The 27,615-nt window shown below is 38.0% G+C and overlaps 1 protein-coding gene across 5 annotated transcripts in view; it reads right to left on the bottom strand.

The window, feature by feature from the left end:
- The window catches only part of HEATR5B (HEAT repeat containing 5B), a 107,843-nt gene that overhangs the window by 59,747 nt on the left and 20,481 nt on the right, over positions 1-27,615 (bottom strand). For all 5 annotated transcript variants that reach the window (XR_009210122.1, XM_032178383.3, XM_058429057.1 and 2 more), the window contains exons 12-18: positions 25,900-26,090; positions 17,159-17,318; positions 16,348-16,537; positions 13,866-14,035; positions 8,769-8,913; positions 4,915-5,154; positions 4,179-4,430 (exon numbers count right to left, since the gene is read on the bottom strand). Coding sequence is in view for 4 of the 5 variants with exons in the window: in XM_032178383.3 (XP_032034274.1) it covers positions 4,179-4,430; positions 4,915-5,154; positions 8,769-8,913; positions 13,866-14,035; positions 16,348-16,537; positions 17,159-17,318; positions 25,900-26,090 (1,348 nt within the window). In the remaining variant the exon portion in view is untranslated. The remainder of the gene's footprint in view (positions 1-4,178; positions 4,431-4,914; positions 5,155-8,768; positions 8,914-13,865; positions 14,036-16,347; positions 16,538-17,158; positions 17,319-25,899; positions 26,091-27,615) is intronic.

The raw sequence follows: 27,615 nt of genomic DNA, 5'->3' as shown, positions 1-27,615 counted from the left end.
CAGCCATCTAAAAGAATAAAGTCCTATTAATTGAGACAACATGGACGAACTTGGAGGCATTAGGTTAAGTGAAATACATCAGGCACAGAAAAATACCACATGATCTCACTCATATGTGAAATCTAAAAAAGTTAATCTAACAGAAGTAGAGAGTAGAATGGTGGTTACCAGAGGTTGGATGGTTAAGGGTAAGATGGGGATATGTTGGTCAAAGTATATGGAATTACAGTTAAATAGAAGGAATAAGTGTAAGAGATCTACTCTATAGCACGGTGACTATAGTTAATGACAATACACTGTATTCTTGAAAAATGCAAAGATGGTAGATGTTAAGTGGTCTCACACAAAAATGATAACTAGGTGAGGTAATGCATTTGTTAATTTGCTACATTTAACTGTTCTACAATATATACATACTTCAAAACATCTTGTTGTACATGATATATATATTTTTAAGTCAATTAAAAAATTTCGCCAATCTGATAAGCTAAAAAAGTTAAGACAGCAATTATTATATGTATTTTACTACAACAAAAAATTGAGAAACAAACAAGAATGAGGTATAATAAACTATTGCCAAAATTTGGGAGAAAATTCTCAAGGCAGTAGAAGTAGATTAAAATGGGTCTACTTATATTATGCCAACCTAAATGTAAATAAAAAGACCTATTATTCCTCCTGCACTCTATCACCTAATTTACAAAGTCTAGGACTATATCAATCTACCAAACCAAAATCTAGGCAACTGTTTCTGGAACGAGAGCGCCACTTTCCCCAACAACCAGAGTGCTGCTGCTTCTCTGCCCATCTGTATGTCTACCCTTCCTCAAGGTAAGGCAAGACCTCCATCTTTTTTCTAAATCCTAGGAAATGAACACTTGAAAAGGTGGAATGAGAAGGGGACTGAGCAAAAACTTCAAAGTGGAAAGATAATTTGGGGGTTTATTATATTCGGGGAGTAGTAATTCCCTACAACTAAAGCACAGGAGATAGGAAGATGAAGAGATGAAGATGATAGAGGAGAGCGTGAATAGCACATTTATTGGGTCTATACTTTTTCATATACTCTGCCATGACTGTTCAGAATCAGAACGGCAGGCAGTGATGTTAGAAAGCATCCTGTTAGAAAGGATCCAGAGCAAAATATGCCAGACACTGGAATCTAGGTGGGAGCTGTTACAACAGCTTACCATCCAACTGCAGATGGGAAATACATGAACAACAGAGAACACGGGCAATCCACCCCCAAACTGAGAGAAAATTCCAAATATGGAGAGTACTCTTCTCTTTCAAGAATATATAAACAATTAAGTTTATTAAAGAAAAACGCAACCAGGGAAAAGAACAATTTTGAAGATTCAGAGAAATGGCTAATCTCTGGAAACAATTTTCTAAAAAAACCCAGAAGAAAATTAAAAAAAAAATCATGTGGCATCCTCAATAGGATGAAAAGAATCATGGCTGCTATGCTATAAAAACAGAAAACCTTAGAGAGTAAAAAGGATATGATACAATGGAGGTCGGAGAAACATAGACAAATTACAGTAAAATTAAAAAAATTAAAGCAGACTTAAGATTATTAATGAAGGCAGAAAAAAGCAAACATCAATGTATAAAGAAAAAACCTGCGAGGATCTCTGAGCACTAAGGTAAAAAGGACAAGATACAATGAGGAAGAAAAACAACAGTTAAGAACTACAAAGAAAGAAAAGCCAACCTAAGGATTTTCACTACTCCCTAAATGTAGTATGCACACTTATGATTCCATGGCTTTACAAATTCTCTTACTTCCTCTGATTCTTTTTATTTTATTTATTTATTTTTTGGCAATCAGCTTTTTCATGTTGAACCCCTCCGCTTCTAATAAACCAGTGTGGTAGACAGAATATTGGTGCCCCAGCCAGGCGTGGTGGCTCAAGCCTGTAATCCTAGCACTTTAGGAGGCTGAGGTGGGCGGATCACAAAGTCAGGAGTTCGAGACCATCCTGGCCAACATAGTGAAACCCTGTATCTACTAAAAATACAAAAAAATTAGCAGGGCCTGGTGGCGGGCGCCTGTAGTCCCAGCTACTTGGGAGGCTGAGGCAGGAGAATGGCGTGAACCCGGGAGGCAGAGCTTGCGGTGAGCTGAGATGGTGCCACTGCACTCCAGCCTGGGGGACAGAGCCAGACTCTGACTCAAAAAAAAAGAATATTGGTGCCCCCAAATCTCTACCCCTTATCCCTAGAACCTGTGAATATGTTACCTTGCAGGGCAAAAGGGACTTTGCAGATGTGATTAAGGTTATAGAGTCTAAAACATGGAGACTGGCCTAAATTATCAAGGCAGACCCAATCTAATCACATGAGTCCTTAAAAGCAGAGCACCTTTCCTGGCTGCAGTCAGAGACATGTGACTACTGAAGAAGCATCAGAGAGATTTAACGCTGCTGGCTTTGAAGAGACAGAAAGGGAGCCGTGAGCCAAGGAGTGCAGGCAGCATATACAAGCTGGAAAGAAAAGGAAAGGGATGCCCCCTAGAGCCTCCAGAAAGGAACACAGCCCTGCCCACGCCTTGATGTTAGCCCAGCGAGACTCTTGTTGGACTTCTGACCTACAGAATTGTAGGATGATAAACTTGTGTGATTTTAAACCAAGTTTGTGGGCATTTGTTATAGCAGCAATGGAAAACTAATGCCACCAGTCTCTTCTAACCCTTTCTCTGCCTTTAAAACTAATCTTCAAAATAACCTCTTCTGTGACATCTTCCCTGGCTTTATAGGAAATGAATACTATGTTTTTTAATGTTCTCAAAGTACTTTAACATACTACTATTGGGACACGCCATAACAATTAGACTGAGAAGTCTGTCTTTCTGTCTTCTAGGCTATAAGTTCTTCCAGGGTATGGACTATGTTTTTTTCTTCTACGTATCCCTACTGTATACCAAAAAACAGGATGCCGTAAATATTTGCTGAATAATGACATGAACAAAAACACTGTGTTCATGATGCATTGTGCTTTGCTGATACCCTATATTCAGAGTCTCATTTTATACATGTTGTACTACTGTTTTACACTTTGTATGTTTTTGAGACAGTCTTGGTCTGTCGCTCAGGCTGGAGTACGGTGGCGTGATCTCAGCTCACTGCTACCTCCGCCTCCCGGGTTCAAGCGATTCTCCTGACTCAGCCTCCCAAGTAGCTGGGACTACAGGCATGTGCCAGGATGCTCACTAATTTTTTGTATTTTTAGTAGAGACGGGGTTTCAGTATGTTGGCCAGGCTGGTTTCGAACTCCTGACCTCAAGTGATCCACCCACCTCAGCCTCCCAAAGTGCTGGGATGTAATTACAGGCATGAGCCACTGCACCCAGCCTGTCTGTTTTAAAAATATGTATGTGAGCTCTGCTGCTTCTTATACACAATGAAATAACCCAAAAGGCATTTTCAATTCATAGATGTCAATACTGTTAACACATACAATTTGTCTTCAGATATTTAAAAAATGACCTGGTGATGAAGAGACAGCAAACTATAGGATAAAGAATCTGTTACTCTATCACCTCTCAATTTCTCTGGGTCTCTTCAACTATGAAATGAAGGTACTGGGTCTGATGGTCTCTTTGTAAATTCCCTATAGTATCAGATTCAGGGGATACATGGTATAAAAAGTTTACAAAAGATAAAAAATAATGAGATAAAAATTGTTTCCATAATAAACAGTTTTCACCTTTTCAAAAATACCTAATAGCACTTCTGAAATTTGAGAGTTTGAAATCTACCAGGGCATTCATGAATTCTGATACTCTCCATGGCTGGGGACAGCAAAGCTCACTTTATTTATATGCCTTAAAATTTTACCATTTCCTTTCCGCTGAAATGCTAAAATCCAGGACAATGTACTGAGAAAACCTAAGTAACTGTCATCATTATCCTTTGGGCAAATGATTAAACAGACAGACGCACAGATCAATCTATCTCGTGGACCACCTTCTTCAACTTATCTTCCCAATAGGAATCAGAAGATGAATAGTAAGCAGAGGGGACAGAAAACTAAGATGAAAGGCAAGAGAACTCACAATAAATAAATGGCATATTCTAAAGCACGCTATATCCATCGCAGTAAAATATCTCGTAGCAGTAAAATATCTCAAGCTGTAAAAATGCTTTGGGGAAAAGTACTGATTTTAAACTTACTTGTAGGGTTTCGAAGTTTAGCAGAACGTGCCAAGGCAAGATCAAAGTGAGCCTGGTCTGCATTCTCACACAAATTGATGATTCGACACAGGCAATCAGCAGCAAATACTCGAGTGGCCCAGCGAGGGGCCACAAAGGGCTTTGATTTATCTTCTTCACCTAACGTGGTAAACATGGTATCATCATCCATCTCATCTTTCTTTTCAGCTTCTTCATCTTTTCCACTACTTAAGAGAGTTGCAGTACTCATATCTGTAACAAGAATAAGGAATATTATAACAACCTCATATAAGCAAAAATGATCCTTTAAAAAGTTATTAATATTAAAAATTCTTTAATTTTAAAAAAAGACTAAATTCTTACTTGCTGGAAAACAGTAAAACTAGCAGAATTTTTTTTAAACAATCAAAAGCCAATGAAAAGATAACATAAATATGTAAACTATATTTACATATTTCAATAGTTTTACATACTATGTCATACTCTAGAGTAACTTGGGATTTTTATACATGAAAATTTAGTTTGAACTTCCAAAAAATTTTGAAATACATTTTCCCAACAATATAAAAAAGCTCATTTGTTTATAACATAATTTAACTTTCAACATTTTGACAGGGATTTGTAGATCAAAAGTTATTACTTTTAAATATAAGCTCAAATTTACATGTATGTATCTTTATACATATATCTATATATAAAATTTCCATTATTTTAAGAATGCACATTCAATACTTACCACTAGAAGCTGCCAGGACATCTTTACAAAGCATTAGCCAATGAGAAAGTTTTTCTACTGCCAGCGAAGAAAGCATATGTCCCAAAGTGTCATGAATATCAGAACATAATTTTCGATCTGTCTCCCGGTCTAGCATTCCAAAAAGAAGTCCCTCAAGACCAGTTTCTGTTATATTTACACCTTGGTGCCGGCAATGGATATCACGTCGAGAACTAACTCCAGGTGCAAAAGGATTGACATCTGAAAGGTAATTTTTACAAATGAATTTGTATGGGATTTTGGTGTACGCTATAGGTAACAACAATGATAAAGACCAAGTCTTACATATAAATTCACAACAGCCACAAAACCAGCTAGCTATATACAATTTAACTATGGCCTCTAGTTTACATATCTTTGGGATTATAATTTAATATGGCAATTAGAGTAAAACCTTGAACTGTAAAACTGATTATTCTGAGATATTGTAAACAAATCTCAGGGAATGCTCAATAAATATTTGATTCTAGTGTGGGACAGAGATACACTGCTAAATATATTTAACAAACTAAAAAACTTGTATTTGTTAGAAGAATAAATTGAAACTTATTCAGTCTCATAGTTCAGATTTTAACATTTTTATAAAGCCAGAACACAAACTCTAAGTGCATTGTATCCTAAGAGTTCATTTAAAAATTGGGAAAATCCAAGGCTGGGCGCAGTGGCTCACGCCTGTAATCCCAGCACTTTGGGAGGCTGAGGTGGGTGGATCACCTGAGATCAGGAGTTCGAGACCAGCCTGGCCAACATGGCGAAACCCCGTCTCTACTAAAAATACAAAAATTAGCTGGGCATGGTGGCGGGTGTCTGTAATCCCAGCTACTCAGAAGGCTGAGGCAGGAGAATCGCTTGAACCCAGGAGGCGGATGTTGCAGTGAGCCGAGATTGTGCCATTGCACTCCAGCCTGGACCACAAGAGTGAAACTCCATCAGGCACAGTGGCTCATGCCTGTAATCCCAGCACGTTGGGAGGCCGAGGCAGGAGGTTCACAAGGTCAGGAGTTCAAGACCAGCCTGGCCAAGATGGTGAAATCCTGCCTCTACTAAAAATACAAAAATTAGCCAGGTGCAGTGGCAGGTGCCTGTAATTCGAGCCACTGGGGAGGCTGAGGCAGGAGAATCGCTTGAACCTGGGAGGCGGAGGTTGCGGTGAGCCGAGATCATGCCACTACACTCCAGCCTGGGTGACAGAGACTCTGTCTCAAAAAAAAACCAAATAAATAAATAAAAATTGGGAAAATCCAAAGAGTAACAACAACCAAAAAGTAATGTTGTCATGAAATTGTGGTTAAATTTCTTGCTTCATCAGAAAATCTTTGCATTCTTGTAAACAGCAGTAGTATATAACTGGTGGCTTTAAGAATGAATATTATTATGCCCTCTGAAGTCTAGAGCCCACTGAACCCTGAAGAGAGTAAGATAGAGGAATGGAGTTGAAAGGTAACTTTTTGTTGTGTCACCCCAAATACAGAATAAGGGGAGGTTTGAAGAAAATAGCCATAGTGAGTGAAATTCTAAAACAATAGAAAAAGTTACATGAAAGGGTTCCAAGAAAAGAGAACACTAGGAAGAGATTAGGCACAGAGACTTTTTTTTCACTTAGCAGTAGATTGTGAATATTTTCCCATTTCAGTAATTATACTTCTATAGTATGAATGTTAACGGCTATGCAGCAAACCAATAAATTAAGGGAAAATTAATTGATTAATCACTGAGGACAAATTCCTTAAAAGAAAATTAATTGATTAGAGGACAAATTCCTTAAGAGGGAATTTCTAGGTCAAAGGGTAAGCACATTTTGAAAACTTCAAGGACATAGTGCCAAAAAACCCTCCAGAAAATGTGCATGACTCTACATTTCTAACTGTAGTACAAGAAATATCTATTCCTACTTTTCCCAACACTGGTTATAATTATTATTTTTAATCTTGATCAGTTTTATAGAAGAAAAATGCTATTTTATGATTACAGTAACTTGCAATTGTTAAATCACTGGGGGTTAAAGATATTTGTTATTTCTTCTTTATAAAATGTGCTCTAGTGGTTTTTACAAGGTGCAAAAACGAATTAACATTGCAGGCCTGAGACTACCTTAGTAAGACTTAATTGCAAGGTTAGCCCTTGGCTAGCATCTGGGAATTGGGTTTCTAGAGGTTTCCCACCATTAATTCCCTGATAAAAGTGGCTCGCTGTACCTAAACTGTGGCTTCTGCTGAACATCTGCTTTCCTTCTGAGTCCGAACTTTTGGTATGTACCAGGCAGGCAATGCCTATGGGATCAGCCCCCAATAAAAACATTGGGCATTAAGTCTTTAATAAGCTTCTCTGCGAGAATACATTACACGCATGCTGTCACAATCCATTGCTGGGTTGCAATCTCTATGACTACATGGGGACAGGGTTCTGGGGAGCTTGTGCCTGGTTTCCTCTAACTTCATGCTACACACCTTTTCTTCCTTTTGTCATAATAAACACAGCCAGGAAAATGCCTATACACTGAGTCCACCCAGGAAATCATCAAACCCAGGGGTGATCCTGGGGACTCCAAATATACTCATTTGTAAAAGCTTTAAACACTTTTATATTTTATTAAATACAGACGTTAGTAAATAAAATTAGTTAATAAAAATATATTTTGTAAATATTTTTCCCTATCTTAGCTGTCTTTCTGTTTTTCTTTTCTTTCCTTTTTTTTTTAAAGAGACAGGATCTCACTATGTTGCCCAGGTTGGACTTGAACTCCTGGGCTCAAGTGATCTGTCTCAGCCTTCCAAGTAGTCTCAATTTTGTTTATGGCAACTGACATGTAGAAGTTCTGAAAATTTATATGTATTCAGAAGAGTTCTGTAACTACTTTTGGTGATGTTTTCTCTCCAAAAAACAGTAATGTCTACTGTTAGATTTTTATAATAAACTTCTTAAATATTCTACAATACTGTATGTCTGTTAATAAAGTTCTTATGCTATGCTAAAATTGAAGTTATTCTTGTATCTTGCTTCTTTGTATCCAAGCAGCTTCTAGGCATTAGAAAACTTTTATAAGTAAAAATTTTCCCTCATAATAGGGGAAATATCTCTGTCAATTAAACTCTTAAAAAGTTTCCAAACCACCTACACTTAGGTATCAGAAGACCAGCTAGGAATTTAAGCTATACCTAAAACCCTCCAGAAAAGCAGAAAGAACTAAAGGAAGCAAAGATCAACCTTTTGCTACCAAACATCTACTGACATTTCATAGTTTTATTGGCTACTTGGGTCTTACCTTCTTAGAGGAAAAACTACATCACAAGAGGCTAACTACCATCCAGAACTGGAAACCTTCAAGTGCCCCTAAAACACCCTCAAGAAATGGCAGAAATATTCTGATACTAAATATTGTTCAGTTTGTTTAAGCTGCAAATAATTTTTTTCTAAATCCAGTTGTTCACACCCACCTTTTCACTTATTTATTTACTTACTTCCTTACTTTAGGAGACATGGTCTTACTCAACCACCCAGATTGGAGCACAGGGGCATGACCATAGCTCACTGTAACCTTGAACCCTTGGGCTCAAGTGATCCTCCCACCTCAGCCTCTTGAGTAGCTAGGACTACAGGTACACAACACTGTGCCCAACTTGCAAACATTTTTAAAAAGCAAAAATGCAAAATTATCAAGAAAACCAAATTGGAATTTTAAAAGTGGTAATGGTTTTATTTCAAAGAATAAGACATCTGGCCACATTTCAACACAAAAATGTTGTTTGATAATAGTACTTATTTGAAATGTGAAAGTATTTAAACATAAAATAATATTGACCAATAATATAACTTACTGGCACTACTGCTCTCTTTGTCCCCTGCATTTTTTGCCAGGCTCATGGCATATTCACATACTTCCGCTGCTTCTCTTTGTGCAAGTTGCCGAAGACATGCCACAGCTGCTCGTCGAAGTAACAAATGGGAACTACATAAGTGAACCTGTAAATCATAACAACGTTAGGCAATTTCTCTTTAAAAAGCTGTAATTCTTTAATTTTATTTGCCTAATGAATATAAATAAAATATTATATATATATATATATATATAAAATGTGTATATATATATTTTTTGAGACAGAGTTTTGCTCTTGTTGCCCAGGCTGGAGTACAGTGGCATGATCTCACTGCAACCTCCACCTTCTGGTTTCAAGCGATTCTCCTGCCTCAGCCTCCCAAGTAGCTGGGATTACAGGTGTCTGCCACCACACGGGGCTAATTTTTGTATTTTTAGTAGAGTCGGGTTTTCACCACATTGGCCAGCTGGTTTCGAACTCCTGACCTCATGATCCGCCCACCTCGGCCTCCCAAAGTGCTGGCATTACAGGCATGAGCCACTGTGCCTGGCCCTAATGAATATATATTAACATCTTACTTCTGAAGATGCTCTTCATTTAACAACCTCAGTTGTTTAAAATATAGTCAAATGATGGCATTCTGACAAAATACTACTACTAATAAAATATACAAAAAATATGTTAGTAGCCAAAATAACTGTCCCAAGATCTGTGCTCTAAAGCTCACACAATATACTTAAATGAAAAATCCAGAAGGACCTTCTGCACATCTTATTTTACATTTACACATGGTCCTACTCAACTTTGTCATCTAAATTTTTTAAGTATATAGAGATCAAATGTAGTGAATGAAAAGTTAGGGGGCAGAGCACATCATAATATTTGAAAGCAAAGGAGGTTATTTATTAAAGTGAAAAAAACAAATCAAGCAAACATAATCACCTGAAAAAATTGCAAAATGGGGCCTTTTGCCACAGACTTTTTTTCATCTGAAAGGTCCCTGAATATAGTACACTCTAAAACATAAAAGTGTAAGATGCAACGTGGCATAAAAGTTAAGAACTCAGGCACAGCTGCCAGACTGGGTTTGAATCCTGGCTCTGTCACTTATTCCTGTGACACCTTACACAAGTTACTTAGCCCCTCTGTGCCTTGATTTGCCCACATGTAAGGTGGGAATATTAACTCTTCACAGGAATATGGTGTAAATAAGTAAAATGCTTACAATCCTGGCTGGCACATGGTAACTGCTCAATAAATGTAAGCTATTATAATTATTAGTACAAATCTGACTCACGAAGGAAATATTAAAATTATGTTCCATGTGCTGCTTTTTAAGCAAGGAAGTAATCTTTTAGAAAGAATCCCAGACACAAATGATGGGGATGGAGAAGAACACATGTATGGAATACACCTTCCCTTCATAATGCCAGATAGTATATTTTTAGGCTATTAATATAGCATTTATAACTCAAGATATACTTGCATAAAATTCATAGCCTATGAAATTTATACCAAGCATTAATAAAATAAACTATAACTGAGGAGAAATAAATCTGACAGATTTTTATCAACAAAATAGTTTGGTTATTTGTTGTTGTTTTTTTTTTTTTGAGATGGAGTCTCACTCTGTTACCCAGGCTGGAGTGCAGTGGCACGATCTCGGCTCACTGCAAGCTCCACTCCCGGGTTCACGTCATTCTCCTGCCTCAGCCTCCCAAGTAGCTGGGACTACAGGCGCCCGCCACCACATCCGGCTAATTTTTTGTATTTTTAGTAGAGATGGGGTTTCACTGTGTTAGTCAGGATGGTCTCGATCTCCTGAACTCGTGATCTGCCTGCCTCGGCCTCCCAAAGTGCTGGGATTACAGGCGTGAGCCACCGCGTCCGGCTGCTTGTTTTTAAGACATCGCCCAGGCTGGTGTGCAGTGGCACAATCCCAGCTTACTGCGGCCTCAACCTCTCAGGCTCAAGCGATCCTCTCGCCTCATTTTTTGTTTTTTTTATAGAGACAAGGTCTCATTATATTGCCCAGGCTGGTGTCAAACTCCTGCACTCAAGTGATCTGCCTTGCTCCCAAAGCACTAGGATTACAGGTGTAAGCCACCGTATTTTATTCATTCCTCTTCCTGAAAATAAAGACATTTTGGAACTTTCAAAAACTTCATAATTAATTAGAAAGCTCAAGCATGGTCATATCAAATGGGAAGAACAAGTCACTTAGTCTCTTGAAGTTTCTGCCTTTTTATTTTTACAGTGGGGACAATATCCAACCCACCCATCTTACACAACTGCTGTAAGAATCAAATGATAAAACATATGTGGAGAACATCACAACATTTTAATTTAGTAACAATTACAGAGAATTGTAGCTAAGAGAATACATTCAACAAATGGTGACTGGCAAAGCCTAAGTGAAAGAAACAAAACACTTCACAAAGTGTTTTCAAAAACTCCACTGCAGTTATTCTCAGGTGTACTTTTCCTTTTCATTTTAACATCTGTGATATTAGAGTTGTAAAGTACAATCAATGGTATCTTTAATCCCTGTATTTATTGAAAAGATAATTCTATCCACACTGAACTGTAGTGGTACCATGTGCCACAGTCGTAAGTTATATGACTGTGTATGTGTGAATCCAATTCTGGACACTCCATTGTGTTCCATTTGTCTACTTGTGTATCCTTGCAATATTACCCTGTCTTTCTTACTGGAGCTTATGGTAAATCTTGATAGTAAGAATAGTAAATCTTCCAACTTCACTGATCTTTACAAGCACTTTGCATTTCCCTATTAAGTTTAGAATCAGCTTGTCAATTTTTCCAAACACACCACTCTTCTACTCCATTTAGCTTCTGTGAACAACACAACCTCTGTTTCTTCTTTAATCTCTCTTAACTGCTTCTACATATTTCTGGCTGACTCCTTTCCTCTTTTCTAAAATTTTTAAGTTGGGTTCCTCAATCATGACTCTCTCCTTGGTGATCTCATCTACTCCTATGTCTCTGTTTTCCATATAAATGTGTATGCCTCTCAAATTTACCTCTTTAACCAGACCTCTCTTTTCTGAGCTCCAGGCCCATATAACTAACTATCCACGTGTCTAAAACTTAATTAATGATATCCACTCTTCCCAACCCTCCTCCTCCAATGTTGCCAATCTCAGGGAATTACATCACTATACTCAAGTCAAAAACGTAGGCCACATCCTTCTAACCCTCTTCTCCAACTATGCCCCATTAAGAGCCAATTAATGAACAAATCCTTGATCCTATTTATTATTCAAATCCATTGATTTCTCCCCATTCTCTTACTACTTAGAGCAAATCACTATCATCTTCTTCCGAGAATACCATAATTCTTACCCTGTAGAGTCCACTCTCTATCATCCAGCAAGAACAAAATGTAAAAAGTGCAAATCTGATTATGTCACTCCCCTGCAGAGAACACCTTCTAATGGTTTCCCACTGCTTGTAGAATAAAGTCCAAAGGTTTTATGTATGTAGAAAGTCTGCGTGATATGTCACCTGGTTAGTTGTCCAGTCTCATCATTTCCTCTAGGTCCCACGTCTCCGTCTTCTCTCTCAGCCTTAACCACACTAACTAATTGGCTCTTTAAATGTATGACCGCCCTTCCCAGTTTAGGGCCTTGCACATATTTTCCTTCCTGTCTAAAAGTAAATGCTGCCTACTTCAATATCATGCCCTTTGTAAACTAATTGCTATGTATTCTGCAAATCACACCTTAAATATCATTTTTTTTTTTTGAGACAGAGTTTCACTTTTCTTGCCCAGGTTGGAGTGCAGTGGCGCAATCTTGGCTCACTATAACCTCCACCTCCTGGGTTCAAGTGGTTCTCCTGCTTCAGCCTCCCGAGTAGCTGAGATTATAGGCGCCTGCCACCACCCTGGACCAATTTTTGTATTTTTAGTAGAGACGAGGTTTGACCACGTTGCCCAGGCTGGTCTCGAACTCCTGACCTCAGGTGATCCACCCGCCTTGGCCTCCCAAAGTGCTGGTATTACAGGCATGAGCCACTGCGTCTGACCTTAAATACCATTTTTTAATGAAAATCTTTTCTGAATGTCAGGATTATGATAGGCCTCCTGCTATATGCTCTCTTCCAGGCTTTTATAGCACTTATTTATAAATAATATTTTTCCATTTTCCTTTGCAAACTATAAACTTTACTATGACAGAGGCTTGATCTTGTCTCACCCACAGATGTATCTCCAGTAGGTTGCAAGTTTCCTGACATATAACAGGCTATCAGTAAGTATTTGATGAATGAATAAATTAACAATTATAATGATAGCAACAGATACTCAGAAGTATCAATCAAGCTTTAGGAAATAAAATTCCAAGTAGGAAAAACTAAAAATGTGATATATATATATATTTTGGAGATGGAGTCTTGCTCTGTCACCCAGGCTGGAGTGCAGTCATGTGATCTCGGCTCACTGCAACCTCCGCCTCCTGGGTTCATGCAATTCTCCTGCCTTAGCCTCCCGAATAGCTGGAACTACAGGTGCATGCCACCACACCCGGCTAATTTTGTATTTTTAGTATAGACGGAGTTTCACCATATTGGCCAGGCTAGTCTTGATTTCCTGACCTCGTGATCTGCCCACCTCAGCCTCCCAAAGTGCTGGGATTACAGGTGTGAGCCACAGCACCTGGCCCAAATGTGATATATTCTTAGCGAGGAAATAAACAGTTCATCAAGATATTTCTTACAAGGTAAGAGAGAAAATCAGTGAATAAAATGAATCGTCATAAAATGACAACTGAAGTTCAAAAAACAAACAAAAGATCTAGTATTTGATATCATAAAAGGGTGACTATAGTCAATAATAATTTTAATTGTACATTTTAAAATAACTATGGATTATTTATAATACAAATAAATAATAAATGCTTGAGGTGATGGATACCACATTCACTCTGATGTGATTATTATACACTGTAGGCTTGCATCAAAATACCCCAAGTACCCCATTAAATATATATACCTAGTATGTACCCATAAAAATTTTTTTAAATGTAAAATAAAATACAACGTAAAAATCAATGAATGAAATAGCGCTATACTTACACAAAGGCTAGGAACAAGGCTAGATAGATTGACATGTCGTGGTGCAAACATGTGAAGCTGCTGAAGGCAAGATATGGCAGCTGCCTGAACAAGAGAATCTGAATGGTCCTGTGTTATTGCACAACCCACCAAACAAGAGGAACGAATTGTAGAAGTTGTTGCTCCATTCCCTGGTGCAAAATGAAAGAAAATATAAAATACAACTATTTTATTAGTACCACCAAAAATATTCCTAGTAAACAATTATCCTCTAAATAACCATTCTATCCAATTATTATTCAGGTTTTTTGTTGTTGTTGTTGTTTTTGAGGTGGAGTCTCACTCTGTCGCCCAGGCTAGAGTGCAGTGGCGCGATCTCAGCTCACTGCAACCTCCACCTCCCGGGTTCAAACAATTCTCCTGCCTCAGCCTCTGGAGTAGCTGGGATTACAAGCATGTGCCACCACGCCCAGCTGATTTTTGTACTTTTAGTAGAGATGAGTTTTCACCATGTTGGCCAGGCTGGTCTCAAAGTTCTGACCTCAAATGATCCACCCGCCTTGGCCCCCCAAAGTGCTGGGATTACAGGCATGAGCCACCGCACCCGGCCTATATGCTGATCTTTAAATGTAAACAACGAAATCATAAAAATCATGTAAGAGCTACATTCTAGTTTTATACGCATTGCCTTATCATTATCACTTTAGAAAATACTTGATAAACACCTATGCTTAATAAAAGGCACATATTTATCCTCTTCATATCCCTGTGACATTCACAGGAAGAACTATCCTCACTTTCCCAAAGAGGACAATGGGTCTAAGAAAGCAGCTCATTTAAATCACCTATTTTTCCCTATAATACCAGCATTTTGGGAGGCCTAGGCAGATGAATCACTTGAGATCAGGAGTTCGAGACCAGCCTGGCCAACATAGTGGAGCCACTGTCTCTACTGAAAATACAAGTTAGCTGAGGCAGAATTGCCTGAACCCAGGAGGCGGAGGTTGTAGCGAGCCAAGATCACGCCACTGCACTCCAACCTGGGCGACAGGGCAAGACTCTGTCTCCCTGGGGGAAAAAAAAACAAAATCACATATTTTTCAATTTCTAGCATTTTCTTTAAGTCTTTTTCTTTTTCCTCTCTTTTTGAAAATATCTGTCAAAATGGAGGCAACATAGCATAGAGATTAAGAATGCCAGTAACGGGCTGGGCATGGAGGCTCGTGCCTGTAATTCCGGCACTTTGCAAGGCCGAGATGGAGTGGGAGGATTGCTTGAGGCCAGCAGTTTGAGACCAGCCTCGGCAACATAGCGAGACCCCATCTCTTAAAAAGAAAAAAAAAAAAAAAAAGGCCAGGTGCAGTGGCTCACGCCTGTAATCCCAGCACTTTGGGAGGCCGAGGCGGGTGTGGATCATGAGGTCAGGAGTTCGAGACCAGCCTGGCCAACATGGTGAAACCCCGTCTCTACTAAAAATACAAGAAATTAGCTGGGTGCAGTGGCAGGTACCTGTAATCCCAGCTACTCCGGAGGCTGAGGGCAGGAGAATCGCTTGAACTCAGGAAGCAGAGGTTGCAGTGAGCTGAGACCATACCACTGCACTCCAGCCTGGGCAATACATTCAAAATAAAAAAAAAAGAATGCAAGCACCGGAAATTGACCTGGGCTTCACTTCTTACTCCAACCACTCACTAGTTTCCAAAATCTTGTAAAAGTTCTTAACCTCCTCAGCTTCAATATTTGATCTATAAAATAGAGATAATATCAGTCTCTGGGTTGTTATCCGAATTAAATAATGTATGTTAAAAGCTCAACCTTCTGAAAACATATATAATGAATGACAAAGGAGAAAAAGGAAAACTCTGAAAGTGGTTTATATATTCAGGATATCTTTACAATAATTTGCTGACTTGGGAGTTTAACCATTACTAGAATTAGCTCAGTGGAATTAAGTGGTACAAACATAGGCTTTAGGATCATAAATGTGCCACTCATAAGTTGACTAACTCTAGGCAAGTTACTTATCTTCTCCCAGTTTACTTCCTCATAGAAAATTAGCTAATATCTTTTTCCTCTAACAAAAAGAAAACAAAATTTAGATAATATTTACCTTATGACAGTGGTTTTTCAAGCTATGTTCCTAATCCTTAGAGTTCAAAAAAAGTGAAGCAAAAGTCCGTGAAGATATGTGGATAGCACTCTAGGCCAAGGGACTCCATTTTTAACTTTGTTTTCATGGGACTCCAAGTAAAATTTCACTTAAAATGTTTTCTCCGCTCAAAACTTCAACAAACATTGTCATGTCATAGGTTTCTCGCAGGGATTAAATAAAATGCCACATGTAAAAAGCTGAGTGCCAGGCTTTCAGTAAATCCAAGTATTCAGTACACAGTAATTGTCATTACAAAATTTCTTCAGGTAATGTGATGGTGATGTGATATTCAGGAAATTTAAAGATAGTGATTATCTATCTAGGTTCCTTAATTTCAGATGATTTACTTACCTTGTAGTTCAGGGCCAACAGTAGTTATTATAGCACCCAAGCATCGACCCAAACACTGATGAACTTCTGTATGTGAAGGTGGAACCGTCAACAGCAAGGTAAGAACTAGAGATAATGTTGGTTCCACATAGCCACGATACATCGGACCACTAGAATCCACTATCAAAGCAAGTGAATGAAGAGACCAAGTCTAGAATAAAATACAATTTCATTTTAGTTGTAAGGAAGAATTCGAATGTACTGAATTGAGTATACTGAATTGTTACACGGGTATACTCTTAATATTTTTAGGCATATCAATGTGAAGTAGCAAATCCAGATTGTAGGATATTTTCACACACATTCTTCATCTTCACTGTAGTTATATTTACTTATGTATAATAATGTCTAAAAAGAAACAACAAAAACAAAATATTCAAAGGGTCCACATGAAGATTCAGCCAATGACCCAGGACCTAGGTTGGGGTATTACAGGAAGAGAGAGAGGAACAGTTATTAAAAAAAAAAAACTTGATCAAGCTAACAAATCTAAAGAAATGCAAAAAAAAAAAAGGAGGAAAAAAGTACACAGAATAATACACAATAAAAAGAAAATATGTTTGAAGGAATGTACATGAATGGGTGAAATTCTCAAAGTAAGACAGACTTTAAGACTAGGCTGATAAACAAAATCTTGCTATGTACTATTACAAAAGAAACCCTAAATATGTTTATCCTAACAACTTACCACGGTCATTTTTATTTCATAGAGCAAATAATTTTCCAAAAAATTTTCTAAACTTTTGTAATAAAAAAATCAATAATACTATACCTGGACTTCAGGGGATGTCCCATCTTGTGCTAGAGCCAATAAAATGCTGACACTGGTCTTCAGATGTTGTCCTGAGCCTATTCCACCAACATAACGATGCAAACAACCAAGAGCCAATGAATGACCAGTCCTAGATACAACATCTCGAGCTGATTTCAACCTGAAAAAAAGCTTATGCTTCAAGAACTAATTTTGCTATTTCCCTATAAAAACAACAACCTTATAAGTCACACAAAAACAGGGATTTATTGGGGAAATAAGAAAAGATTACAATCAATTACTTCTTTCTCCACTCCCTAACAGGAGTTAGAACTTCAATTTAAAATAACTATGGCTGGGTGTGATGGCTCATGCCTGTAATCCCAGCATTTGGCAGGCTGAGGCCGGTGGATCACTTGAGCCCAGGAGTTCGAGACCAGTCTGGCTAACATGGCAAAATCCCATTTCTAAAAAAAATTAAAAACTTAGTCGGACATGGCAGCGCATGCCTGTAGGCCCAGCTAGTAGGGAGGCTGAAGTGAGAGGACTGCTTGAGCCTGACAGGTTGAGGCTGCAGTGAGCTGTGATCACGCCACTGCACTCCAGCCTGGGTGACAGAGCAGGACCCTGTCTCAATAATAATAATAATAATAATAATAATAATAATAATAATAATAGGTTAAAAACATACATTTGACTGAATAAAGCCTATTTTAATTTTAGAGAAAATTTGACAACTCACTTTTAATATTAATTATTCCTTGAAAAGCCAAGACTTATTTGAAATATTTTTATATTTTTAAAAAACATAATAACTTTTATGTTTGGTTTTAAAAATAGTAAAAAGGTATTTGTTTTCACAGTATTACATAAAATATTTTACACTTAAGAAATACCCTATAATTATGATTTGAACCTCTTTAAAAAAGGCCAATCTTTTTTCTTTGTGAAATATATTTTAAATGAATTCAAATACATAAAAAGAGATGAACATTACTTTAAAAAATAAGCTTTATTGAGACTCATATACAATATTCACCAACTTTAGGTATACAATTAAATTTTAAATGTATACTAAAATATACAATTTAATGAGTTTTGATCAGTATACAGTATGTAAACACCACATAATCATTAGAACAGAGATGTCCAAGATGAATATGAGGGGTCTTCAAAAAGTTTATGGAAACTACACATTATGCAAGAACTATACATGGATTTCAACATTTTGGGGTACCAAAATAAACTCGTACTAACTTGTTGTAACATATCTGAACAGAACCTAGTTTTAGGCACGAAGAAGGATAAGAACATCAGTTTGAAAAGTGCCCCTATCAGAGCAACATAAATTCTGCTAAAGATGAAGTAAGAACAAACATCAAATTTATGGTGAAGCTTGGGTGGAAGAATGGTGAAATCACTGATGCTTTACGAAAGTTTGTGGGGACAATGCCCTCAAAGATATCAGCAGTTTACAAATGAATAGCTCATTTTAAGAAGAGATGAGGCAGGCTGGGCACAGTGGCTCATGCCTGTAATCCCAGCACTTTGGGAGGCCAAGGCAGGTGGATCACTCGAGGTCAAGAGTTCATGACCAGCCTGGCCAAAATGGTGAAATCGAAACCCCGTCTCTACTAAAAACACAAAAATCAGGCCAGGCACGGTGGCTCACGCCTGTAATCCCAGCACTTTGGGAGGCCAAGGGGGGGTCGGATCGTGAGGTCAGCAGTTCGAGACCAGCCTGGCCAACATGGTGAAACCTTGTCTCTACTAAAAATACAAACATTAGCCGGGCATGGTGGTGGGCGCCTGTAATCCCAGCTACTTGGGAGGCTGAGGCAGGAGAATCGCTTGAACCTGGGAGGTGGAGGTTGCAGTGAGCCGAGATCATGCCATTGTACTCCAGCCTGGGCGACAAGAGCAAGACTCCGTCTCAAAAAAAAAAAAAGAAAGAAAGAAAGAAAAAATATAAAAATCAGCTGGGTGTGGTGGCACGTTCCTGTAATCCCAGCTACTCTGGAGGCTGAGGCAGGAGAATCACTTGAACCAGGGAGGCAGAGGCTGTAGTGAGCCAAGATCATGCCACTGCACTCCAGCCTGGGCGACAGAGTGATACTCTGTCTCAAAAAAAAAAAAAGAAGGGATGAGATAATGTTGAAGAGCAATGAAGTCCACAGCTGAAGACGATACCCATCAATCTGAGAGAAAATAATGCATCTTATCTGTGCCCTAACTGAAGAGTATTGATGATTAACAGCAGAAACAATAGCCAACAACATATATATCTCAACTGGTTCAGCTTACATAATTCTGACTGAAAAGTTAGAGTTGAGCAAACTTTCCACTTGATGTGTGCCAAAACTGTTCTACCTAAATCAGCTGCAGACAAGGCAGAGCTTTCAATGGTAATTTTAAACAAGTGAGATCAAGACCCTGAAGCATTTCTTTAAAGAACTGTAACAGGAGATGGAACATGGCTTTAACAGTATGAACCTGACACAAAGCACAATGAAATCAATAGATACCAAGAGGTAAAAGTGGTTCAGTCAAAGCAAAAGTGGACTAGTTAAGAGCAAAGGTTATGGCAACAGTTTTTTGGGATGCTTAATACATTTTGCTGCTTGACTTTCTGGAGGGCCAAAGAACAACAGCATCTGCTCATTATAAAAGTATTTTGAGAAAGTTAGCCAAAGCTTTAGCGGAAAAATGACTGGGAAAGCTTCACTAGAGAGTTCTTCTCCAAGGGCAATTCTGCAAGAGTTTCAGTGGAAAGTCATTAGACAATCACTCTACGGTCCTGATTTGGCTTCTTATGATTTTTTGTTGTTGTTGTTTCCTAATCTTAAAAAAAATATTTAAAGGGTGCTCATTTTTCTTCAGTTAATAATGCAAAAAAGACTTCATTGACATGGTTGAATTCCCAGGATTCTCAGTTTAGGGATGAACTAAATAGCTGGCATCGTCACTTACAAAAGTGTCTTGAACCTGATGGAGCTTATGTTGAGAAAAAAAGTTTATATTTTTTATTTGTATCTTTTCATTCTATTATTCCAAGAACTTTTTGAAGTCCCTAATAGAAGCCATATATGTAACTTAAAATATTCTAGTCGCCACACTCCAGAAGACAAAAAGGAAACAGGTGAAAGTATTATTTTTTAAATAGAAATGAAGGTTTTAGTGTCCAGGCTGGTCTCAAACGCCTGGCCTCAAGTGATCCTCCTGCCTTGAAATCAATTTCAATACATTATATTTAACTCAATATATCCAAAATATTAAAATATCAAGATGTAATCAATATACCAAATTACTGAGATATTTTACATTCTTTTTTTGAACTAAGTCTTCAAAATCCAATATGTATTACACACTTACAGCGTGTATCAATTTGGGCAAGATACATTTCAACTGCTCAATGATCATATGTGGGTAGTGGCTGCCATATTGACAACACAAGATATAGGACATTTTCATCACCGCAGAAAGTTGCTTTAGGTCCCATTGTTGTCATATTCCTTCCCCCAACATCCTGGCAACCATTGATCTGTCTTCTATCACTATAGTTTTACCTTTTAGATAGTTTCATACAAATGAAATCAGACAGTACCTAGTCTTTGGGGTCTGGATTCTTTCACATAGAACAATGCTTTTAAGATTCATCCACCCTTTATTGTAAAAGTAGTTTGCTCTTTTTATATAGCTGAGCAATATTCCATTTATGAATACATCACTATCTATTCAACCATCGATAATTGTGGATACTTTCCAGTTTTTGGCTCTCATAAATAAAGCTACTATAAAAGTTTGAGTACAAGTGTTTGTATGCACATACATTTTCATTTCTCTTACATTCCATTTCTCATACATCTCATTTCTCTCTACCTACAAGTGGAACTGGTAGGCAAAAGAGAAGCGTATATTTACGTTTATAAGAAACCATCAAACTATCTTCCAAAGTGTCTGTAACATTTTGCATTTCTACTGGCAACGTATGAGAGTTCCTAACCTACCCTTTCCTGAGATTTCAATTATATGCATGTTACATATATTGGTCCCAGAAGTCACTGAGACTCTGTTCATTTTTAATTCCAGTCCTTTTTCTCTCTATGTCTTATTTTGTATAGTTTCTATGTCTTCAACATCACTGGAATCATTCTTTTCTCAGTTTCTGTGAATTTCGGTCTTAATTCTAAGCTGGTGTAAGATGTCAATACACAAATACAGCTGACTGACCTGTTTTTCCTACCTCATTGTCTAATCTTCTGTAAATACTATCCAGTGCATTTTTTCATTTCATACACACATTTTACATTTCTAGAAGTTTCCTTTGGGCTGCTTTTACAAATTCCTTTTCTCATATCATGCTCAGGTTTTCCTGTACTTCCCTGAAAATGTAAAGCATATTTATAACAGCTCTTTTAATATTCTTATTTGCTAATTTCATCATTTTTTTCATTTCTGGGCCGTTTCTATTGATTGATGTTTTCTCCAAGTAAGAGGTCTTATCTTTCTGCTTCTTTATGTGTCTAGTAATTTTTAATTGGATACAGGATATTGTGAATTGTATGATGTTGAGTTGCTCCATTTATTGTATTCCTTTAAATATTGCTGAGTTTTGTTCTGGGACACAGTTCAGCTACTACTAAGAATCAGCTTCATTTTCTCAAGGCTTGCTTTTAAGCTTTTTTAGGGTGGGTCAGGGACGTTGCTCCCATTACTGAAGCAATACCGTTCTGAGGGCTTCACCTCAGGAGGTCTTTCTATTCTGAATAGTGGGAACACAAAATATTCTCAGCCCTGTGAGTTCTGAAGATGGTTTCACCTGTTCCCTTTTGGTGGTTCTTTCCCTGGTCTTGGGTAGTTTCCTTGTATTCTGCACATATCAGTATTCAGCCAAAGACTTTAGATGACCCTTCTGTTCATAGCTCTCTCCCTGTGTAGCTCTCTCCTCTCTGTTATTCCACCCTATGCATTCTAGCCTCCCCAAATTGCAAATGCTCTCTCCTCAAGTTTGGGTTTCCTATTTCTGTACTTAAGCCTGGAAACTTTCTTAAAGCAGTAATCTGGAGCATCTTTAGTGTTCCCTTTGTTTCTTTCCCATTCCTAGGAATCACTGTCCTATGCTGGCTGTTGTCCAATGTCTCGAAACTGTTGTTTCATTTATTTTATCTGTTTTTCTAGCAGTTTAAGACACAAGGGTAAATAGAGTCCCTGTTACTCCACCACTAATGGCAGTTAAAGTCCTGTACATTCTTTTAATGTTTATCTGAAAGAATAAGATTTCATCATTTTGTTCATATTTAACTAGTAATGTAGAGATTTGAAATGAAGCTAACATGTAAACTTCATTTTGGACAATGGAAAGGATCAAATAAAAGAAGCTATGAAGGAATACTTTTTTAAGCCATAAAATACTATGACTCATAATCATGCACCAATACAGTCAATTACTATTAGAAAACAGAACAAAATACTACTAGGAACAAAGCACCTAAATTAACAAAGCAGCCTAAAAAGCAATTTTGGTTGTATTTTCAAAACTTTATTAAAACTCTTAATAAGCTATCCACAACCAGACTTCTGGCAACCTCATTAAAAGTCAAGAGATGGGCCAGGTGCACTGGCTTATGCCTGTAATCGCACAATTTTGGGAGGCCAACCTGGGTGGATCATTTGAAGTCGGGAGTTTGAGACCAGCCTGGCCAACATGGCAAAACTCCACCTCTACTAAAAATACAAAAATTAGCCGGGCGTGGTGGCGGGCGCCTGTAATCCCAGCTACTCGGGAGGCTGAGGCACAAGAATCACTTGAACCCAGCACATGGAGGCTGCAGTGAGCTGAGACTGTGCCACTGCACTCCAGCCTGGGCAGCAACAGGGAAACTCTGTCTCAAAAAAAAAAAAAAAAAAAATTGAGAGATGAATAATCATCCCCAAGACTCTAGTTGGCCAGTTTGCCTATTGCAAACTAAAGAAAATTCTAAGTGCTGTCACAGAACAGATGTTAACAAATGTGGCAGGCTGGGTGCAGTGGCTCACGGTTGTAATCCCAGCACTTTGGGAGGCTGAGGCGGGTGGATCACCTAAGGTCAGGAGTTCGAGACTAGCCTGGCCAACATGGTGAAACGTTGTCTCTACTAAAAATACAAAAATTAGCTGGGCCTGGTGGTCAGCACCTGTAATCCCAGCTACACGGGAGGCTAAGGAAGGAGAATCACTTGAACCTGGGAGGTGGAGGTTGCAGTGAGCCAAGATCGCGCCTCTGCAACAGAATCAGACTCCATATCAAAAATAAAAAGAAGCTGGGTGTGGTGTCTCCCTCCTGTAATCCCAACTACTCAAGAGGCTGAGGTGAGAGGGCTGCTTTAGCTGAGGAGTTTGAGACCAGCCTGGGCAACACAGCAGGATCCCATATCAAAAAAAAAAAAAAAAAGAAATGTAGCAATGAATGAAGTGAAAAAAGAGCAGTTGTTTTGAGGAATAAAGAAGTTAAGAATAAATGCAATCTGTGAATTCTAAAACATTACACAGATTAGGTTACCTTTGTGTTATTATTTCTCAAAAAGTAACAGGTTAGTGAACCTAAAGCAGAATCAATGTTCACAGTGATAATCATCTCTTCACAGTAAATAATCTTAGATATAAGAATATACATTTCTCAGAGGTCTCAAAGTGACTTTCAATTGAATGGAAATAAATTCAACTATCAAAGATTTTTATTTTTATCTGAACTGGGTCTTAAGCAATTGAAGGTACTCCCTATTAACCTAGAATGGTTTACAGAATGATTCCTGTCTTAATTTCTGTGAATTTCTGTCTTAATGCTAAGTTGGTATAAGATTTCAATGTGCAAATATACAAGATGGACCTGTAGCTATAGGTGATTTTAGCGTTTCACAGTCAGATATTATATCAGCAAGAGATGATGCTGATGAAAACAGTCTAATATAATGAGGCTGTGAAAGACTGAAGTTTTTCCAAAATATAGCCAGATTCTGCCAAATCTAAGACACCGTCGTTTTAAAAAATGTACCATTACTTTACATAGCAGTATAAAAGAATTAGAATGCTGTCAAATATTATGACATTTCATATAGAATTTAAGAAAAATCCTAGTTTTAAATAAAATGTGAAAAAATGGGTAACAAAATCTTCGTAAAAATTATTTCAGATCATAAGGATTTGAAAAAGATAATGAAGGCAAGCACTGATAATACTTGCAAACAACCAAATTGGACAGGTATAAATAAATGAAATGTCTTTGTGTTTCATCAAAGTACAAAATAAATACAGTATCCTACAGATATTGAGGACACATAATTTTTTTTTTTTTTTTTTGAGACAGTCTCGCTCTGTCACCCAAGCTGGAGAGTAATGGCATGATCTTGGCTCACTGCAACCTCCACCTCCCAGGCTCAAGTGATCCTCCCATCTCAGCCTCCGAAGTAGATGGGACTATAGGTACATGCAACCATGCCCAGCTAATTTCTGTATGTTTTGTAGAGACAAAGTTTCACCATATTGCCCAGGCTGATCCAGAATTCTTGGGCTCAAGTGATCCACCCACCTCAGGCTCCTAAAGTGCTGGGATTACAGGCAAAAGACAACGCGCCCGGCCAAGGACACATAAACTAAAACTTGTAATTAAAAAAAAAAATTACCCTTCAAGAGCTTTCTAAAGAAACATACTCCTACTTCACCTGTTATGAACAGAGCACAAACCATTAAATGGATAACTAAGATTGTTTCTATCTTTTAATAAATCTTTAATAAAAAGCTATTTCATAATCAATGATAAATATTTGTAAAGAGGAAAACTAATCTATTGCTAGAAAATAGCAGCAATCATTCTGCAGAAGATTAAGTGTCTGGTTATATTTTAACTGTCTTTTGCCTGCTCATATTATCCTTAGTGGATTAGGGCATTATCGAATAACCAAACAAATTGCCATTTACAAGTCAAGACAAGGAAAGCTATTTACAGATAGGCAATAATTCAGAAAATACATTTTCTTCAGTACTACTACTTCATAGCCACTGCTTCATACTCTTTCTCTTTTATTAATGATCATGACATAGTTTGTTATATTTAATACTCAATATATATACATATATATGATAGCTAAGAATGATATAATTTACATAACACAAGTGTCAGTTCTTGACAACCCTTGATTTTTAATTTCTCTACTTATGCACTTGATTAACAAGTCGATAGTCACTAATAACTGCAATTCATCATCTTAATGATACTTATTTGGGTCTCTGAGATCACTCTTTATAAATAATATATAAGTAAATCCTTAAAACCTGATGCTTAACTATTCTGTTTCAGTCACAATTTAAGAGATAAACTTGGTAGCGGTTAGAAAAACAATGGCTTATTCCAAAAAGTGGATAATTAACAGAAAGAATAAAGAGGGACAAGGAAAGGCAGGGAGGAGAGAAAATGACTTCAGAGCACCTCTTCAGTGAATACACATAACTGAGAGAAGTTCTTATTAACATTTTTCTTGATTTCATTAAGTAACATTCAAGAGCCGGATTAGAAGCCCTCTCCACGCAGAAAGTATCTAACATATTACAACTTTCCCAGATTCTAGAGCTGAATCAACTGCTAAATTAAAAATTGAGATCATTACAAAAAACCCACAAAATATTATCACATGCTGTATACCATGTGGAAAACACACACTCCAGTTAATTATTATTTAAAAGACATCTTTGCCTACATATGAAACTTGTTAGTAAAGAAACCCACTTACTTGTCAAAGCTATATTGGGCCATTCTAGCAATAAAAGTTGCTTCTCCAACCACCTGAGCCATTCTTCCAAGAGCTTCCCCCGCCGCACAACGTAAGATGGGGTTTGGGTTGTCCAGAGGACCCATAACCAGTGTCAGCGCAGATTTACGAACTTCCTCAGGTCCTAAAGTACTTTTGTTTTCAGCTAAGCCCTACATTTAAAAAAAAAAAAAAAAAGACAGCAATTCATAATTCATGATTTTTTTTTTTAAAGGCAAGGTCTTGCTCCCTTGCCCGGGCTGGAGTGCAGTGGCACAATCACTGCTCACTACAGCCTCGACCTTCTGAGCTCAAGCAATCCTCCCACCTCAGCCTCCTGAGTAGCTGGGACTACAGGCACATGCCACCCTGCTGGGCTAATTTTTAAAAAGTTTTTGTAGAGACAGGGTCTTACTATGTTGCCCAGGCTGGTCTCAAACTCCTGAGCTAAAGCAATCCTCCTGCCTGAGCCTCCTAACGTGCTGGGATTACAGGCGCACCTGGCCTCGCAATTCATATTAAATAAAGGAAAAATACATGCTGCAATCTTTCTAAAATATACATACATCTTCATAAGTTATTTTCTTCAGCTAGTTTTCACATGTATATACTAATGTCTAGAATCTGTAACTGTTCAATTCACGGTAATTACTTTCCTAAATACGATTTCAGAACATGATCTATAACACAGCCATAGTCTGACTGGCCCTAAGAGACACTTGCAGGGAGTGTCTCTATTCAAAGACTAGTACTTAAAAGTTACTTCCATATATTAAGGACACTGTATTACCAAATCAACCATTATTTAACTGATTGAAATTTATCACTCTAAGGAAGCATTCTCCTATTTCACCTGTTATGAAACAGAGCACAAACCATTAAATGGATTGATTCTATCTTTTAAGAAATCTTTTAACAAAAAAATGATTTCGGAATCAATGGCAAATATTTGGAAACAGGATATTTGGAAGAGTATTTCATACTCTTGATGAGTATGAAACTTTGAATAGTTTATATAAAAATTTCACAGAAGACAATTATATGACTTAAACAGTATAATCAACATACATCTAAAAACAAAATGAGGTCGGGTGCAGTGGCCTACACCTGTAATCCCGGCACTTTGGGAGGCCAAGGTGGGGAGATCACGAGGTCAGGAGATCAAGACCATCCTGGCCAACATGGTAAAACCCCATCTCTACTAAAAATACAAAAAAAATTAGCTGGGTGTGGTTGCACATGCCTGTAATCCCAGCTACTCAGCAGACTTAGGCAGGAGAATCACTTGAACCCGGGAGGCAGAGATGAGACTGCAGTGAGCCGACATCACACCACTGCACTCCAGCCTGGCGACAGAGTGAGACTCCGTCTCCAAAAAAAATAAATAAATAAACAAATGAGGTGGCCGGGTGCAGTGGCTCACGCCTGTACTCCCAGCACTTTGGGAAGCTAAGATGGGTGGATCATGAGGTCAGGAGATTGAGACCATCCTGGCCAACATGGTGAAACCCCGTCTCTGCTAAAAATACAAAAATTAGCTGGGCATGATGGCACATGCCTGTAATCCCAGCTACTCGGGAGGCTGAGGCAGGAGAATCGCTTGAACCTGGGAGGCAGAAGTTGCAGTGAGCCGAGATCGTGCCACTGCACTCCAGCCTGGCAAAAGGGCGAAACTCCATCTCAAAAAAAAAAAAAAAG

This window comes from Hylobates moloch, unplaced genomic scaffold (assembly GCF_009828535.3).
Source record: "Hylobates moloch isolate HMO894 unplaced genomic scaffold, HMol_V3 SCAFFOLD_15, whole genome shotgun sequence".
NCBI classification, from domain to species: domain Eukaryota; kingdom Metazoa; phylum Chordata; class Mammalia; order Primates; family Hylobatidae; genus Hylobates; species Hylobates moloch.
This window is presented reverse-complemented; position numbering and strand designations above follow the sequence as displayed.